This window comes from Gorilla gorilla, chromosome 11, assembly GCF_029281585.2.
Source record: "Gorilla gorilla gorilla isolate KB3781 chromosome 11, NHGRI_mGorGor1-v2.1_pri, whole genome shotgun sequence".
Taxonomy (NCBI): Eukaryota; Metazoa; Chordata; class Mammalia; order Primates; family Hominidae; genus Gorilla; species Gorilla gorilla.
Window position 1 is genome coordinate 64,649,879 of NC_073235.2, and position 20,390 is coordinate 64,670,268.

At 36.9% G+C, this 20,390-nt stretch overlaps 1 protein-coding gene across 7 annotated transcripts in view; it reads right to left on the reverse strand.

The window, feature by feature from the left end:
* The window catches only part of FAP (fibroblast activation protein alpha), a 75,311-nt gene that overhangs the window by 12,400 nt on the left and 42,521 nt on the right, over window positions 1-20,390 (reverse strand). For all 7 annotated transcript variants that reach the window (XM_063694936.1, XM_063694935.1, XM_063694937.1 and 4 more), the window contains 9 exons: window positions 19,952-20,056; window positions 19,783-19,853; window positions 17,474-17,527; window positions 15,679-15,803; window positions 11,614-11,661; window positions 6,580-6,678; window positions 6,034-6,103; window positions 5,101-5,295; window positions 348-402 (listed from right to left, as the gene is read on the reverse strand). In XM_063694936.1, coding sequence (XP_063551006.1) covers window positions 348-402; window positions 5,101-5,295; window positions 6,034-6,103; window positions 6,580-6,678; window positions 11,614-11,661; window positions 15,679-15,803; window positions 17,474-17,527; window positions 19,783-19,853; window positions 19,952-20,056 — 822 coding nt within the window. The remainder of the gene's footprint in view (window positions 1-347; window positions 403-5,100; window positions 5,296-6,033; window positions 6,104-6,579; window positions 6,679-11,613; window positions 11,662-15,678; window positions 15,804-17,473; window positions 17,528-19,782; window positions 19,854-19,951; window positions 20,057-20,390) is intronic.

The window sequence follows — 20,390 nt, forward strand, 5'->3', positions numbered from 1 at the left end:
AGAAATATAAAATAAAAGATATATATTTAACTTTAAAATAACAAAGGAAATTCACCCTCTGACAGATATGGTTCAGTTCAGTATGCTATAATCTAGTAACAAAGACTTAAGTAAAAATATGTCAGTTATGAGTTAACTTACTGTACAGGGAAGAAAAGATTGAAAAAAAGGAACAAACACTTTAAACCACCATTTTGAAGCCCAGATTATCCAAACTGACTGTTTCCATTGACAGATTAAATTATGTTGCAACATTAACATTTCATGAGAAACCTTCTAAACGAACACTTCAGAAAATGATGATTGCTGAACTGAATAACAGGCATAAAAAATATAAAACAACTCACCCAGCCCCATATGGCTATTCTTTTTTCATCAATGAAACCCATTTCTATGAATTTTCTAAAGTAAAAGAAACAAATTTTTAGAATGTTAAGTGTATACACATGACATTTACTTCATTACACAACCATATTTAATCCAAAGATTTAATAGAAACGCTACATTTTCTTTGTTTAAACACATGCATAATAAGCCTGCATTTACAAATAATTAAAATAATATTATCATGCTTTCTGCAAAGAGATAAAAGGATTCCCTTAGACTCTATTGTACAGTTATTGAGTGGTAATGTCAGAGCGGTATAAGGCCTTGTAGTCTAATCGTGGGGGTGTACCTGAGACTCAGAGAGGCCAAAAGATGGGTTCATAGTGACACAAGAAGTAGCAGTAGCATTGAGCAGGACCAAGTTTCCAAATCCCCAGCTATCGGAAAGAAGGATTTTGTTCTTGCTGCTTTAAATTATATTAATTTCTTATCACATTGTTGTTAATGATAATCATCACTTCATTTTCAGAGACATTTGAGAGAAATATACAACCGTCTTCCATCTCATACTTAGGCATCCTCAATTCATCATTAATTAATATGGAAATAATTCCTTTTTAGCTCCATCACAGAAGAGCATCCATTTGAAAACTATTTTGAAAATAAATCTTTCCTTAGGAGCAAGGGGGTACACTGACGGACAACGTTTAAAAAGTCATGGGAAACCCTCAAAATTGAGGGTTTCAAGCTAATTTCTAACATGTTACCCTGAGGGCTAGTGTTCTAGAACAATTGTGATTTATCTGGGGATTGGTTTGACAAAAACTCAAGAAAATCTCAGAGAAACAGCAGCCGGAGTGGAATGTGGCAAACTGGATCAGCCATTACAGAAACCACTGTATGCAACAGTGACAGGAAGGAGGGGAGAAGACCAAAGGAGACACACAGTCCCAGAAAAATACTATCTTCTTGTTCCATTCAATTACTGTTAAAGACCTTTCTCATCAGTTCTTCTCTGGAAGTAGAACTGAGTGATTTTCATTACTTGAATAATGTAGTTTCTTAAAGGGATTTCACAGCAACCATTTCGCTCTTGCATTGATTCAACATGCACGTTTCCGATGCATAGAGAAGTTGGGCAAATGCCCGGGACAAACAGATGGGAAGAGGCCCCGTTAGTCACAGCTTACCCGACACTGATTCTGAAGGACACTGAGGAGTCTACAGAGAAGAAATGCAGTAGCAAATGGAAAGTTGCTACCTGTGTGGATGCTGCTCATGGTATAGAGGAGAAAATGTGCAGCAAATTGTGACACTTGAGCAATTCTTGCACAAACTTCAAAAATCAAATGAAAGAAGAGAAGGTTCACTTTCTTGTTAAAAAAAATAACCTTGCTACTGGTGCTTGAAGACAGTTCTGAGCCATAAAATCAATTGTGATTTTATGATCTCCCAGAAGCCAACAATCATACTACCTTACATCTGGGGTAAAGAACAAATAACAGGTGATACATGGGAACAGGAAACTCTTAACAGCTCTCTTCCTAGGTTTATTCTGAAAGGATGACATTTACAGGAAATGATAGTGCAATAGTTAACATGGAAATGAAACATTAACACTGAATGTTGCAGGACTAGGTTAAAGGTTAGCTAGATAATCTTAGCACTTCCAGACCAACGAGGCACTATAAAATTCACCTTCAAATTCTGAAGAGTTTCCCAGAGGGTTGTAAATACTGTTGATAATGTGGTTATATCAACAAAATGTCAGTAACAAATGAAAAGGATGTTTTTCTAATCTTGGAGTCTGGATTGAACTTTATAACTTTTCTCTCATAAAGATGGCCCAAGGCCAAGGTAAACTTGGAATCGTAGTGATCAATTATTATCCTATTTTAGAAATATTCTTATTCAAGCCATCTATAAAAGCATGATAGAAAATTTCATCTCATGTAATTCTTCCCCACCACTAACCCTCAAGTTATATCAAATTTTAAAGTTGTGGGAATATCAAAAGTGCCAAATATACTCCAAATGAGCAAAGTTGCCCTTATAACCACCAAAGTTTTAAGGATCTCACATATGTACCATTTGAAGAGACACCTAAAGAAAGCGGGTTCCAGTCTCCCTTATGTCTGTAGCTTCACAAACATCTCTTCTGACGCATTTTCTTTCACATAGACAGAAGTTATAAGACGATATGACTTCTTTTTTTCCCCTACTTTGCTTTGTTTAAATCTATTTGTTGGCCTTGAGTAGTATTTACTGTTGTTTCCAAATATGTACGTACGATTTTCTTTTGGTATGTCAAAAGCTTAGCCAGATTGCATTTTGTAAAAGATTCAGGGGAGAAATTTTATTCTCTGAGAGGCAATTTAAGGGCTACAGTAGAAGTATTATAATCTTAATTCCCCAGGTCAGGCATTTAGTGTCTGATTCCTAAAACACTTCCTTAGGAGGTATATTGAATCATCCCCAGGATTATTATTCTGAGTCTATCCTATTTAGCTTTTGTTTTCTCAAAGCATTGGATTATAAGGCTTCCTTTTCACAGCTGCATAAGAACAATTTCAAGCAAAAACCAAGGCCAGCTCTGGCTGTCATCTCCACTGTTGTTTATAGACTTTGCATGGGGCCACGCAGCTGCCCATATTCTCTGGGGTGTTTACTAAAAGTTTGATCTAACAACAATTTTGTCCCCTCAGAGTGTAGGTGGCTTATTTACTTTTACCAGATTGTAAGCACACTGAAAACAGAAATTACAAATTGCACAATTTTATACAGAGTTTACTGCAATGGCATGTATTAATATTAATATTTGCTATGTTGTTGAATGGCTGAGTATATGGGTGAACATATGTTTTCCCTATAGCAGGAAGACTTTCTTCAGATTCCATCCTAAAAATGGCTCAGAGAAAGTAGAGGTATCCAATTACCACCTCTAGTCCATCTTCAATTCTAAATGCCAAAGACAAATTGGTATTACTGCAAAAATCAGTAGAAGGTAGAATTTATGGCTTTGTGTCCTGTATGTTGAATATCATGGCTCAGGTTTAAATTTTCATTTCATCCAAGGAAAATATTAAGAAGCTATTTCTTCTTAGGTTCAAATGGTGCATTTGTGGTGGTAAATAAACCCATAAAAGTATAATGACATATTTTGTTGTTACTGGTGGGTTGTGATGATGACGATGATGAAGACAATGATTTTTTAACCAATGCCAAAATAAACAACTTTTTAGCTCTTTCAGCTTTGGAAAAGATCTAAATAAATTATAAATGAGGCATAATTTTCATCTCTGTTTTCATGTAGTCCCAGGATTACATGTCCTTGATGTTTATTGCATGGTTTAAATGCAAATAGATGTGAGCCATGGTGCTAAAAAAAGTCCCCCATGGAATTAGGCTATAATTCTGAGGATGGCGTTAATATTCTCATTAAGGCACACTACAGTCTTTATAGGAGAAACTGATGTCTCAGTGGGGTTTTTCTTTGAACTATCTCCTCCAAACAAGTGAATAGTTGAAAGGCCAAAAGTCTGAGTCCATAAGAAAGAGGGAGCTTCCAGAAATTGAGTGATAGCTACAGATTTTAGTGTTAGTAACCTACTTACTAATTTGTCGTATTGTACTCAGATAGACTTTTTTTTTTAATTGAACATTTTGTTTGTTCCCAGAATGAAAGAAGCACTTGAAAATGTACGGGTTATGGACACCTTTCTATTTTTAAAAATAGTTACTTGTGAGTCTAAACTCTTCTGCTTTGATTAGAGACAAAAATATAGAAAAGTGTTGTCTAGGCCTGGCTCCTGGCTGTTAAATACAATCTTTATTCTGCACGTTGCAGTGAAATCATTAAGTATTAATGACATTAAGGAGATAAAAAATGTACTAAAGAAATTTCTAAATTTCTCTTTGCCTGTGAAACTGTATTTGACTTTTAGCTCCTCACATGCACATATATTCACGACTGAGAGTGCAATTAGCCTGCTACCTTTTAAATTTACGAACTATTATTCTTAGCTTCACCTATTCATAACATAATAATGAAACCCAACAACTATAGAGACATGGCAAGAATTATTTGCACAGTGTTTCTAAAAAAGCCACAATTTTGGTGCCTATATAGTCCTGTTTCAGGAAAAGATGATTGAACCATAAATCATGGTTGAAAATATATATAGTTGAGAAGAAGAAATCAGATTATGAATCTGTGTTTTCCCTAAATGTTTTCATAATATAATTTCTGTTGTGTAAAATGACTATGTTTTTGTCAAACGAAAATAGGCAAACACTTTCATGCTACCATGGCCGACTGATAGCTAGTTTAACCACAAATGAAGGCCTAACATCTAAAAGTATGTAGTGCTGATAAAATCTTGAGCTATTTCTAAACTTAAGAGGCAGAATCCACAATGCTTGAGCAAATTCAGATATTTGTTTTCCTGAAGATCATCATTAGAGTTCAAAGTTTTTCTATCAATTGTAAGAAATGGAACTAAATTAAAAGATATTGGAATGAATGACAACACATCAAAAGAGGGTATTTGTCATTTAGCACTTGAAATCATTTTTCTACACATTCGTTAGCTCTCTTCCATAAATACTTTTTTTTCATATTTGGCAAAAATACCTCTTTAAGATTAGTGATAGCTTTAGACCAAGTTAGAAAAAGAAAAAAAAAGAATTAAGTCATAAAGAATGGAGAAACACAATAGTGATTGCATGACTTTTGTTGCATGTTGACATCTGCTTGAATGAGAAGGTGCTCACCTGACAGCTGTAATCTGGTCTTCAACTTCATAAACACCCAGCTTTCGATACACTGCATAGAGGAGTTTGTCACCTTGGAAAGCTGTTCCTCGACCATCCACCAAGGCAATGACCATCCCTTCCTTACTTGCAAGATAAGATATCCAATTAACAGCAAATACAGACCTTACACTCTGACTGCAGGGACCACCATACCTAAAGGAAAAAAAAAAAAACAAGAATCTTTGATTGCTTTGTAAAACTCAATTTCCCATTCTGGCCAAGCATTGCTTCTAGTAATTCCAGTACAATTATGTGATAAAATAACAATGGCGTTAGAACTGGCTCAAAATCAAGAGGAGTCCAGGCTTTTCCCAGAGGTTTGCTACAAGGAAGTTGTTTTGGGACACAGCCTCTCCTATTCCCCAAAACGGATACATCTAGGGTTGGCATTTCAAGGAATATGTGTGGGTTTTTCGTCATTTCTGCCACCTGCCACTTGCTAAAAGCAGACATAAGATATACTAAAAAAAATGCATGGTGTTTTAAGCAAATTGTGTGTAGGTCAGCACTGATTTTGGGTGTGATTCCACTAAATGTATTCTATTCCTTTATTTCATTTCTAACTCAATTACATAAGATGTGAAGATGATTTACAATATTTTTTTTGGCTGCAATTTCTCTATCTCAAAGGTATTCTGACACATTCGGCAAATTGCCATACAAAGGAAATTTAACACAGCAAATGCAAGCAAGTCCAGCTAAAATCTCAAAACTTCCTCAATCTATTTTAAATAGCCATATTTTATTTACTCTGATTAGTTGAAGAATATATAAAAACAGCATCAATAGGAACTGTTACCAAGGAGAATGGTTCATTCTATTTCATAAATGTGTATTTCATCTAACATATTTTCAGTAAATAGTTTTTACACCAAAGAAAATATTACATACACTTGAATTAGCAAGGGATACTTCTTTGATCTGTCAAATTGAGGAGGAAGAATCATCTTGTACCATAAAGCTTTGAGGAAAAAAAAAGGAGAAAAATCTTCATTCCACAGTACTAGTAGCATCATTTATTGTCTTTAATAACAATATATGCAATAAAATCAATTTTCAACTACTAAATTGTTAAGAATTTAGGATATATTTAAAAGTAACTTTTATTAAATTTTTGTGTTAAATGTATAAATGACTAGAAACCTTGAATTACTATTTGTTCTAGAAGGATACATTTTAAAATTAAAATTAGATAAGCTCTTTTTAAAAAAAGTCAGTGTGGAAAGGAAGCTATTGAAAAGGTATAAGATCAACCATGTTCACAAACATATTATTTAGTAAAACTAAGAATTGTTACAGTAAGATTATTTTAAATGAAATCCTGTAATATTAATAGATCACAGAATTTGCACCGTAACATTCACTCTATGCTTTTTTAAAAGCAAGAAAATTGCTCAGCTTCATATCTATAAATGAAAAGTTTTTAAAAGATCTTACTAATTTCATCTACTTCAAGTTTCTTAATTTCCTCTTTAGGCAGCTGGATATTTTTCAAAGCATTTTCCAATTCCTTGTTTTCTTCCAGGATTTTAATTTCTGAAAAATGTTAAATGTTCATTTTTAATCAATAGTATTTCCACAAACAATTTTTTTCCTTAAAATTCCTTTGACTTCAATATGGGTGAAACTGAAACTGTGAAAACCTCGCTTAAGAAGTGAAGTTTCATATTGACAAATGTATTTATAATCCAGCCTTTAGAGCAGATATAAGCTTATGAAGGACATCACATTTTAATCACTGTGTCTTTAACTAATTCTAATAGCATCAGAACACATTTTGAGCAAAAATCACAGGAGCAACAATGTTTATTCAATCACATTTTCCCATCTAAAGCTGTTTTGTTTTTAAGTTTAAAGCCATGACCTAAGCAGGTGATATTTCTTTTATCATATACTTAAAAAAATGTAGTAGAAATACAATCTGGATTGCTGGGGCCTCAAATTTAAAATAATTAATTGTGTATTTCCAAAATTTGCTTTTTAATTTTTAATGTGTAAAGTTGAATATTATTTCTGTGATTTTTAAAATCTTTCTTTCTTATGCTTTCCTGTTGTACTTGATTAATAAAGGATATTCTCCTGTTTTTGGTAATTGAATTAGTTGTATGCTATTCTTTCAGATCCTTTCTCTCAAGGTAGTGATATATCTGAGTAAGACAACAATATATATTGTGTATACACACACACACACACAAACACACTATGCTCTTTCTCTGTCTTAAATCTTTAAAAAATCTAAAACCTGCTATTTATACTTGAGCTCAGTTATATTTCACACCTTAATATTTGAAAAGGAACAAATCCATTGATCTCTTGAATCTGTAGATTGGTAATACATGCAAATAGGTTTCTAGCAATAGAGGGCTTTTTATAGACTTTATTTTGAACCTGGGATTGATATCAGCATCTTCTAGAGAAAAGTTAGCCTTTCAAATAATATGTGGAGTTTTAGCTTTATATTTTAAAAGAGGGGCTGGATGACTTGTGAGGTATATTTATTGCTACAAAATATGTCCATGGACTTCTTGTTTTTATGCCTTTTTGAAAGAGTGGTCTCTGAAGAGAGAGAGCTGGAGGAGTGCTTGTAACTATACTAAGTTTGCCAAACCACTTCTCTTGTAACTCTCAGTTTTCATATACTCATGGCATTTTGCTCCAACATGTTATATTTAATCTTAGCACAAGTATAGATGTTTTGGGTATGATTTGTATAAGATACATAATGAATTTCACATTAACTTTGGGTAATCCATCAGGGAAGAGATACTTGTGACACCTTAAAAGTTAAAACCAAAAAAGTAAAATGAATACACAATTCTAAGTACAGTAGAGCCAACCCTTCATTCTTGCGTGGATTCTGTTTGTGGAGCTGCCATCGATAAAGAGACTCCCGTGTGGATCAAGCACACAGAGTGGCTGATTGATTGACTGATTACTATTTGTATTATTTTACCACAAGCACTGGAAGTGGGAGACAGTATCCAGGTGTTGTCACGTGGTTATGGCTTTGACTCCTTCTTCATTCTATTCTTAGCTATTGAACTTTTCTGATACATGACTTAATGAAATGCAAAATTTAATCTAAATGCTTTTATGGTTCAGAGTTGCATTTTTTATGGATAGTGACTGGGCAATTTTTCCACCTCTTGGAGCACAAACAGAATCTCACAGGGGGCAGTGGGAAGAGTGAGAGGTGGCAGCTGGGCTTCTCAATAAGGCTGTGCATTAAAAACCCATAACCTAGCAAAGGGAGTACAGGTCAGACCATACATTTTACTTTCTTTCACCCATCACCGTATACTCAGTACCAAGCACACACAGCACCTAGTATCTGGCATGTAGTATCTGCTTCCACATGTATTTGCAGGCTCTTCATTGTGATGAAATTGAGTTGTAACAATGATGGATCTTATACTTGATTTCTGTTTGAATCGTTTTAAAATCCCATATTGCTGATTAAATTATGGGAAGAATCCATGGAAAGGCTGATTAATAAGGGCATGTCATGAATTGATTAATTTTAATGAGCATTTTCTGTGCCCAAAGCAACTAAGCTTTAACTGGGCCCTCCCTGACAATTCCAGCTCTTCTGGATTCCCACGGAATCTGGCTCAAGTACTACCTGCTATTTTCAAATAAACTTCCCCCTCTTTGCAGGGAAAATGAAGCCACTTCACTGTGTTCCAACTTTCATACAATTCTACCAACAATTTCTTTATTCTCTCTCATCACATCACAAGAGATTAATCGATTTACCTGTCTCTGATCTTCATCCTCTCTCAACTTCTTAGGGACCTCCCTCCTCTATGTTTTCCTTCCATTTTTTCTGCTGATTTCCTCTATCACATCCACTCATACTCAAATGTTTATCCTCTTTCAAAAACAAAATTAAACCTACATCAATCTTTTACAGCCATCGTCCCACCAATCCCCTCTTCTCATCACACTCAGACCGACTGGAAATACTGTCTTTTTATACTTACTTATGCAGACCTAATTTTGCTTTAATCTGGCTTCCACCTCCACTGCTCCACTGAAATGGCTCTGACCAAGCTAATGTCAATCTCCCTCTTGCTAAGTCCATTAATTTAGAGCAAGTCTTCCCTCACTCTCTGCAGCATCTGGTACAGCTGATTATTTCCTCCTCCTTGAGCTCTTCTCCCCTGCTTTCCACAATACCATACTCTCAAGTTTATCCCCCTCCTTCTGTTCCTTCTTGGTCTCCTCTCCAGGCTCATTTTTCTCCTTCCATTTCTCAAGTGTTGATGTTCCACACAGTTTCATTGTAGGCTCACTCCCCACTAACCCTATCCACTCTTGTTTTGTCCACTCGGCTCATATCATCCACTTCCAAGGCCTTAGTTACCACATGCTCCATAAATTAATGACTTTCATCATTATCTTCAGTCCAAACTGATCTTCTGGCATCCAGATCCAAAATGATGTCACTACAGAGCAGCTCCACTTAGATATCTCATCAGTGCCTCAAGCTCAACATTTAAAACAAAATTCGTCATCCTCCCAAAACCTGATCTCCACAATGACTCCTCTATTTCAGTAAAAAACCATTAGTATCAAGCCAATCATCCAAATAGCATCATCACCTATTTCATATTCATGAGTCTCAGGTTTGTGTTAGTTATCGTTAGTAAACATTTCCTAACCCCCCAAACCCAGATGAGCTGCTCTTCCTGTGTGCTTCCAGGCTTTCTGTAGTTCCCCTATCTTAGAACTTACCCCACTGTATTGTAACTGCCCATTTCCATGTTCATATTCCCCACTCATCTATAACCTCCTTGAGGACAAGGACATCGTCTAACCCAGTATCTCTTTATTTTATAGATAGATCCAGGACCTAGCACAGTGCCTGGCTTAATGTGGTAGAAGTTCCATAAATATTTGTTGAATGATATTGCTGACACCAAATGCAATGTAAATAAGAGACACAGCATCTGCTCCAAAACAGCAGCTGAACATTTACTATTAAAAATACAAATTTCCAAGCATAACTTAAGATGTACCACATTAAAATCTTTGGGGAAGTCCTGGGAATCCGTATTTATAATGAACATAGGAGAATAATTTCACATTAGGTAAGTTGTGGAACTGTGCTCTGAAAGAATTTGATTTTTTCTGTTGGTACTTATTTAATTACATCTGACATATCTGAGGGTATACCTGTTTTGTAAATAGTGAGTGAAGTAATAGAGCTTCAAAATCAGTACACAGATCTGCCAGGAATCTAACAAGGATCTCAAGAAAGTAGAAATTCATGCTATGGAAAAAGAAAGGCTGGATATTATTTTGCAGTCTTGATAAAATGAGAATTATACACTAATAGTGATTTCTATTAAAACAAAACCTTGTCGACTTGAAATCAATCTCACTGACTGAGATGGTCAAATTAAGAAATATAATCTGTTATTCTTAAAAGTGTTTCCTTATTAGACACAAGGTTTCAAAAAAAACCTTAAAATGAAACTAAATTCACAGTCCCATTATCACAATGCCTGTCCTGTCCAGAGTTCCCAAATTGATTCTGTTTTTTTTTTTTTCTTGTTATTTTCACCTACACTTGAGCCATTGAGCTGACAGCCAAAGTAATCCCAAGGCAGTCTCCTGACTTGTCACCAAAGCTGTCCAGGGACAATCGCAGGCACGAGTGCTGAAGAAAGTGGCATCTGCCTCATTGTCCCTGGCCTCCAACAACTCCAACCCTATAATGTTGTTTAATAGTAAATCAAAAGATAATGGAGAGCCAGCAGGAAGAGTATCAGAGCAATTAGATACTTGGACAACTCTGCTGCGAGCAAAACTGGTCGTCTTTGAGATGTGAACTATTTTGAACCAATATCACAAATACAGGATAGAGGAGGACTGTCTTGATAGCAGTTGAAAATGGAAAGAGCCTCCAAATTTCAGGGCGTTCATACGTGGCAACAATGTGATGTAGCTGTTAAAACAAAAAAAGCTGGTGTGACAGTCACCCTCTGCTCTGAACTGAAGAAGTTACATGTAGAATTTGTTTCCAGTTTGGGATGTTACCACACACACACACACACACACACACACACGCAAACAACCCCCTACCCCCAATCCCTGAGGAAAAAAAAAAAAACACCCTAGGGATTCTATTTTGGAAGGAAGATCGTACTGAATGTGCTAAGTTTTTTCCCAATTCTAATCTGTGCTTTTTATAAGGCTGATTGGAGAAGATAGAATTAAACCCTCTGATATAACTCATCTATCTGTGTTATGCCAGGTTCTCACTGCAAAGAATTATTAAATTTCATAGGATCATATTTGACCCAAATAATATCCAAATCTGTGCAATAATAAGTGATGTGATAACAGGATTCCATCGCAGTTCCCCTTGGTGGTGTGGAGAAACTGTCCTGCTTTCTCTAGCGGAGCATCACAGAGAGTTCAGGATTACTTGAGACAAGATAGATAACATGCAAGAGAGAGTACCTTGATCAGTGCGTCCATCATGAAGGGTGGAAATGGGGATGCCTGGGCCTGTGGGCAGGATGAAAACAAAATCATGGCTTAGTGTTAAAATAACAATTCCTTTTCAAGACGGGCTGCTGGTAGTATTTGTGATTAGTGTCAAGTGCCAGTACATCTTTTAATTCTGCAGCTATTTTTTTCCCCATAGAGAAGAAAACATCGCTTTTAAGTCACATTTAAACAATACATGAGATCAAAGCCCACTCAAAGAACAGCTGTGAAAGAAGCCTTGCCTGTGCACTTTTCCAAGACTAATCCTGAATCATTAATATCTAATTACACAAATGCACCCCAGAAGCTGCAGTGACAAACGGCCTTCTGGGAAGATGTCATGCTGTATTGGGCCAGTTTTGGCTGTGTCTTTATTATCAAACAACCTTCACCAGTACCCAGATTGTATTTTCAATCTGGCTTCTTGGTTCAATGTTCAGCTTATTTAGATGGGTAAAATCGAGTATTTTTTCCATGGAGTAATACATGCAGAAATCTACATGGGATATACTTCCTTTTAAAATATGCTGTGGCAGGTCCCTGGGAAGCAGTTTTGGAAGGAGGTTTGTGGGGGTGGTATTGGGATGCACACTTGTGGGGGAAAGGGAGGAAGAATAGGGCAGGGAAGAAAGGTGGATGTCACTGCTGTCACATAGAGACCCCTAGATAGCTTGTAGAGTTGTCTCCAATGGGGCAACAAGGCCGACTTTTACCCCCTAGCATGGAGCTTTACCCCCAGCATTGGATGTGGCCCGGGAGAAGAGAAAACTCTTCTCTTCTCCCGGGCTGGGGGGAGGTAGGGTTGGGGGGCATGTTCAGCTGTAAGTTGTCAGCCACTAACGCTCTCAGTAGCTGAAGAAATGACTGAGTCAGTCCTGAAGATGGGGATGAAGGGATCTGGCTGGCACACCAGTGTCCACTACATATTCCAACATGCATTCAGCTTCTCTATGCAGAAACTGGCCATTTTTAGCAAGATCTACAAATAATTAAAAACAAATTATTCCTTATTTGAAATACAGGATCAAATAATGTCTGGAAATATACCTTTTAAGCATAAATTTGCTCAGTCAGTAGGCAAAAAGCAACAAATGTGGAGGTTGGAGGTACATGTTCATTTGCCACCCCACCCCCCCAGATAGGGTGAGGATGCTACCTTCTATGTGGAGGGAACCCATTAAAGTAGCATGCTTGGCTCATGCTAAGCAGAGGAGAAATGAATTTTTTGTAGAGTTCTGAGAAGACTTGGGTATGAGTAGCTCCTTCTGTCTTTCTTCTGGCATCTTTCTGCCTGCAGAGAACATGCTTTTGATCTGTTCCTCAGTGCTGTACCTGTGCCAGTGCCAAGCCCCATGGAGGAAGATGGTGGCTGCCCTGTCATACCCATATTTGTGTAAGTATAATTCTGGGATGCAATATTGGGAAACCACACAGCTTTACCACATTTTCCAACTAGCCTTTACAAGTAAAGATAATATTTTGGTTTCCTGCCTGAATCCTAGTCTAATTTGGAAATGAGGAAAAAGGATAGTATTTATTAGGCTCCCTCAAGACTCAAAAGTTCCTGTGTGGAATCTCAGAATTTTATAGAATGTTATTGCAGAGATTTTCATTTTGGCCAGTTTTTCATCAAAGTTATGAAAAAGGACAAATACACATATTACATTTTCAGCCAGCATGCAAAGAAATGAGACATGAATATAAATTTCTAGACTCTAATCAACCAGCATCTACCCTGTGGAATTTTCATGAGTGTGTAGTTTCAATAATGGAAACTTGCATATCTTTTTTTTTTTTTTTTTTTTGCCTAAAAAATGAGACACATAAATGACTGACTGTATTTGACACTGGACGAAGGTGTGATCCTAGTGGCCTAAACATCAGACTTTGAGAAGCCTACCGTGCACGCTTTTGTTCCATCAGCATCATCGATATAATTTTACCTGTTTTGATCCTATCATCTGGGACTTACTAACCATCCCTCGGGAGAGTTTGAAGTTACATAATGAGGCTTTACTCTTAGTCCTGAAGGGAAAGATTTCAAGGTTTTTCCTATGATGGCGCAGTGACTCATTTTACTGGAGCTTCAAAAACACCAGACGATGTGATGCTTCCCACACAGTATATTTTTTGCTAAATGGGAAATTACCATACTGCCGAGGAAGAGTGAGTGGTGGAAAAGTCAGGCGATTCAAGTTCTAGAAAGGACTCTTCCACCAACTTTTGATGAGAGCTTAGGCTTTTATTCTTCATCTCTTCAGTGGGCACACAGGCTCAAGTAGATATTAGGAAGACAAAGTAATACAAAATGTGAGATAGTGCCTTCCAAAAACATTAAAGCATTATACAAATGCACAATGCATACATATATAAATGCATGGATGTAAATGTAGTGTCACTGATGCATTCATCAGCAAATGCATCAGCATAAAACCAGCTTTTTTGGTAGACTTTGCAAGGGACAGCAATGTTACCTCATATCTATGTTAATTCCACAAACATTGAATGTCTATTATGTATTAGACATTCTTCTTGGTCTTAGAAATACAAAGATTAAAAGAATGTAGCCCCTGCCTTCCAGGAGAAAAAAGATAGATAAACAGATGACTCAGTATAGTTAGCTCAATGATACTATGTGCCTGGCATGTAAGCTTTCAATATATGTTGCATAAATACATAGCTTAGGTTGAAAAATGTTGCATATAACTTGAGAGGGACATTTAATGTATACCTTTAAATGCCAGTAACCACAATCAGCACATATGGTCATGAACAACAATCTCTTGACATTTCAAAGATGCCACTGACCAAACATTTTATGAAAGTGTTATTTCAAACTGACATCTTTGTGCTATCTTCAAGGGAGAATTTGGGTTAAAATGCTTATTCATGTCCACGTAGTCAAATGAGCTGCAGCTCAGGTTCAGGGGCCAGGTGGCTGGACTGAGGGAAGTGGCATGTTAGGGTAGCCTTCATTCTGGTTCCCTTTATGAGATCTTCAGGGCCTCTGCAACTGAATAGGGATATCAAGCAGTCAAAGATTCCATTTGTTCTTTAAGCCACATACCCCTACCAGGGGAGATGATACCAAAACAGGAGGGTAGCATACATTTTGTAATACCTTTTTCCAAGTACTCTAACTCTCAGCCCCAAATTAGGAATAAGCTGGAGGGAGGTGACAGAGATTGGAGAATTAGAGATTCCCGAGTCAGTTTTCCAAATCTCCATAATGACTACTTAGACCCCAATATATTTAATTGATCTATATCGGCCTCTTAACCTAACCTGTTTTATTGTTTGCCACATGCTCAAGATATAGATAAAAGGTTGCGCATAAAATAAAATTATATGGGTAGAAATTATTCATTAAATGTACGTATGTCCTAAACAACCAGGAAATGTTTTGTAGATTTTATTACTTATGGTTTGTTATATTTGATGCATTACTTATGATGTTTTCCAAATTTAGAAAGGACAAAGTTTCACTTTCTATCCCCATTGAAACTACAGTTTGAGGAATGATTGACCTCCGACGTGGGCATATCGGGTTTCCAAGCCATTGTTCATTCCCCTGGATGTGAGAGTTTGATATTTCTCTGGGCAAAGGGGGCCGAAAGTCCAGTAACCATTTTATCAGAGAACATTTCTTTTTCTGCTATTGCTCAGATCCTGAGAAGCCTAGCTGATGGGTTGCCTCTGCATGCAATCTTAGTGCTGTGGAATGTGGTGGTTAAGAGCATGGGACACTTGCTTCAGGCAACAGACACTTGCTTCAATCCTGGCTGATGCTTAGCTGCAGTGTGGACCTTTTGGCAAGTCACCCTGTTTCCCCAAACTCTGTTTCCTCAGTTGCAAAAAAGTAAAGATAATAATACCTTCCTATCCTCCTTTAATTTTTTTTCTATAAGCACAAGATAAGATTCTTACATATAACAAATGCTCATTAACTGTAGCTACGAATTGATCAGATAGAGGTGAGGAGGATGACAACCATGCCTGTGGGGATGGTGTGCTTATGTGAGGTCCGTTACCTACCGTAGCAGACAAGTGCATAGTACTTGGCGTAGTCGCTGAAACTTGCTGTGTAATATTGGCACCTTTCTTTCCTTAGATGGCAAGTAACACACTTCTTGCTTGGAGGATAGCTTCCAATGCTAATTCTAGAGGGAAATGAAAATAAAACTAAGCTGAAATTTTGAGATTGTATTTATCAAAATGTACTACTCCATGTAAAGTGACTAATTTACATATTGACATCAAACCCACTCTATTTTTCTGTTGCCAATATCATTTAAAGTAAAGGGGAATCACAGTATTTTGATGTAGCTTGATTTTTGATCCATCTTTGCCTTAATAGGCACAAACCTTGAGGAAGAAGCCCTATGTGGTTTCCCTGGAGTGGGAGAAATATCTAACACCTCAAATGGCAGTGAGGTAGTCACTTCCCATAACCATTCATCTCTTACACTTCACAAAGTGCTTGGGAATGCATAGTTCTTCGTCTTTCTATCTCTCTGTTTCCACCCCATGGCAAAACATAGCAAGAAAATCTGGCAGTATCACCAAGAAAGAGTCCCTGTTCTTACCATATATCAGGATGGGGAAATTAATAATAAGCAAATTGGAAATAAGAAATTACAGTTCTAAGTGCCTTCTGCGCCTTCATTCCTTTCAGCAGGAAATTTGGGCTCATGGAAGCTCAGGCTGGGAATGCCCCCTCCACACAGTCTACACAAGCCAATCTGCACTGCCCACATTGGCCCTGCAGAGTCATCTGTGTGGTTCCTGAGCAGGGTGATTGGCTTCAATACACGACTCAGGGACCTTATCCTACACCCTCAGAATCAGAATTCCATGTGGAGGAGTTTAGAGGATGTCATGCCAGGGTCTGGACAGGTCAGGACCCCATGGTGCCTGTCAGGGTCTCCTGTGCCACCTGTGAGTTTCTTCTGCTGCTGTCCCTGACTTTGCCTTGGGCATGGCAGAGAATGGCCAGGCCAGAGACACTGCTGGACCCAGAGAGTGATTCTTTTTAACACATAAAGTAAGATCACGATCCAGGAGGGAACAGGGGAATATGACAGAGGGAAAATTTCTTATTTCCTCTGTTAGGGTTAGTATGTTAACATATGTCCGTATTCGGATGTAACTTTGGAAACATTGGGGAGGCAGTTAACAGCAAGGGCTCAGAGATCAGCATGCCCAGGTAAAAATCCTGGCTCCAACAACATTACCTGCTTCATAGTGCTGTTGGAATTAAATGAAATTACATATGTAAGTCAGATTAAAAGGTGCCTGGCATATAATAGACTACCAGCATGTAGTAAGGGCTACCCAGAAAGGGCTGTCGAGGGCACCATTTCAGTCATTAAGGGAACAACTGGACTGAATGTAAACACTAATATAGGAACAGACATGGGTGGTGCCAAAGTGAGACAGAGTGAAGGAAATCACATATTATCAGAATAAAAACAATGCCTGGTTCATACTAGGTACTCAACAAATGTGTGTTAAATAAAGAAATGTCCTCAATTACCTCTATATGTACTTAAAGTGTTTAGTACCAAAATAGTATTTAGTATTCATGTAAACATTAGAATTTCTTGTTTTTCCCTTTTGAAAACAAATATTTTGAATTGGCTAACGTTTTGCGAGTGTGTGTTTTTTATACTGATGTAGTATACCCATTCTCCAAATATTTTCTCTCAATTCATAAATGATTTTTATTATGTGCCATACTTTAAAAATATTTTGCATCTCCTGGGGATGATAACTTTTTATATTAAAATATCAATATATAGAAATACCAGAATGAATGGACATAAATTACCTGTAGATGTTTCTTCTTCCAGGGTATTCTTCAAATTCATTGCTAGAATAAAACCTGAAAATATATTCAGAAATTATTAAGTATTGATAAATAAGTGATAATAGGATTGTTAGTATTAATACTAATATAGTATCAATATAGGTAAGCATTCATCTAATGGAACAATTAATTGGCGCTTAGGTACACAAATAACTGCTGTTCATAACTGAACTTTGCATATTTATCCTGGCTTCCAAATCATCAGAGGAAGATTAAATTATGCTGAATACTGTTTTTATTATAAGTATATTATATTCTGATTCATTATGAGTCATGCAAAATAGGAAATTTTATTAATATCATACCTTGCCTTTTTTATGATTAAGAACAGTTTACCTGTTTCTCTGTACTACGTTATTTAATTTTATCTGTGATTCTGAACACACCTTGAATTTATTTTATAGAAGCCCTGTCAATAGATAGGTTTGCTACAAATTGAGGATATCACACTGGATACCACACAGACGGCATGTCAATTTAGCCGGATGCAAAGAAGTCATAAGAGAACATGCTTTTACTTAAGTATCCAGGTTCTGATTCCAACCTGTCTTAAAATAGCCATGAAGTGGGAAATTCAGTTTCGTGACATGGTTTCCACTCTGCTGTATGTTCATCTGAGTATCAGAAACTGTCATTATTTTTCCCCCCACGAATGTGAAAAGTTTGGGATAATCGAAGTTTGGTTGAATTCTCAGGACAATTAGGCAGTCCAGTTCTCACTATGTCCCAGGTATCATGAAAATCTTATTAGCACCAAGTAGAAGAAAAAAGCAATGGAATACAACTCGTTTTTAGCACGAAATTTATTTCCTAAACTAACACCTTTCTATGCATCTTTACTAACTTTGCATGACTCCCATCATCCCTTTTCCTTGCCCTCCCCACATCATCTAAAACTATCTGTGAATAAAGGACTCAGGATCTTTCCCCAACAGCCCCCCGGCCACTTCCTTGTTATGTGGAAGCTTCCCTGATTGTCTCCCTCTCTAACCCTTGCAGCCGGGTCCAGTTTGTCTCTTTTCTCTCTCTTTTTCCTGACAGTCTCCCTTCACCAGTCCTGTTTAGCCTCCATCTGTTTTTACCGTCCACTCTGTTCTCTCTTCCATTTAGAGAATGTGTATTGAACTACTCTGTGTCAGGCGCTGTGCTAAGTGCTAAGGACGCAAACAAAGAAGGAGGTGCAGTTTTGTCCTCAGAGCATCTATTACATTGCCACTATTCTAGTTCAGGCCTCTTATGACCAGAGCTGGGGATCTCCGCCTTCAGTTTTTCCCCACCTCCTCAACACATCGTGCCTGAAATGAATCTCCCACCTGTTTTGAACATGTCACTCCCCTTTACTCTAGTGATTTTAATGACTGCTCCAAAGAAAGTCCAAACACCTATGCCCTCCATTCAAAGAATTCCAAAGATTCGTAATAGATTTCTGACAGGCTTTTATTCCATGAGCCTGGACTAATGGTCCTCATCTTTTTGCTCCTAGAATTTCAGCTAATAGCTGGCAGATTTTCAGCACTAAGAGAGGATCCCTAGACGCAGATTGTATTAGAAATTATAGAAAGAAAGTATACTTTTGTGATTAGATCAGTTTTATCATAAATGATTATTTGAAGATGGTTTATTTAAATAGTATGCAGAATGGACTGAAGAGGAAAGAACTGTAAGAAAGCAGTCCCATGTTCATGTTGATAATAACAGCCTTAGATTTAATGCTTTAGGATTGAATCCTAGTCTGCTACTAACTAACTGTGGCCTTTGGCCAAGTTAATTAAATTTTATGAGTATCCCTTTCCTCATCTGCAAACTTAGGATAATCATTTCTACTTTACAGTATCTGGTACACAGTAATTGCTCCATAAATGATAGTTGTTATAAATAATAATGTTAAACTTACATAACAATGAATCACTACAAAAGATGCTCCATATCTATGGGCTGCCCTCCAGGGAATTTTGAAACTTGTTCATTGCTTCAAGTGCTGAAGGGTAAAATTTGCCTTTAGAATGAGTTATTATCTTAAAATTTGTATACTTTTTATATAATTGCCTACCAAATATCAGAAGAGAAATTATCACCTACTGAAGACTTTTTTCCAAAAGGAAATCATTTTGACTAGTTATTAAAAATGTGCAATCGTAAATGAACTCACAACTGTCTGAATTATAGAGTAACAAAAATCTTCTTAACTAAGAGAGTTGGTACAGTATCATTTATGTCCATCGGTGCCAATTAAAACCTGAATGGTGCATCGTGCTTCGTGCAATACTTACAGTGAATCCTGTGTTACTCTGAATATATTTATGGCCTCCCACTTGCCACTTGTAATTTGAATAGCATTTTCCTATAAAAAGACAAACATTATGTTGTGTGAAACTGAGCGTTATTTGAGCAACCTCAAGTGAATGATCTTTGAGGAGATAAATCTTGGAAGGAACGTACCACAGTGTCTTTGATATAGTGAATATGTTTGTAGCCATCCTTGTCACTAAATATTTTGTAGTATGAAATGGCATCATAGCTGAAAACTGGTGTTGAAACAAAGAACTGAAAAAAATTAGCAGAGGTTATGTTCAAAAGACAAACCAAACTAAAACCATAGATTTTGTTTTAATATATAAAAGCGACGTATGGTCATAGTTATAGGAATCAGAATGTCTCGCCTCCTCTGTCTTCTGTCATTCACATCTGAAATCCCATTCTTTCAGATAAACAGCTTATGTAGTGATTCTGACAGGCACTTGAACATTCCAACCACTGCTTGGCTGCTACTGCATACCCCTGGATTTACAATGCTTAATTTGTTTAAATTCCTAAGTCGAAGGTTATGTGGTTTGAAATGGAGTTAAAAGAATCACAAACGCATGTTGATATTTAACCA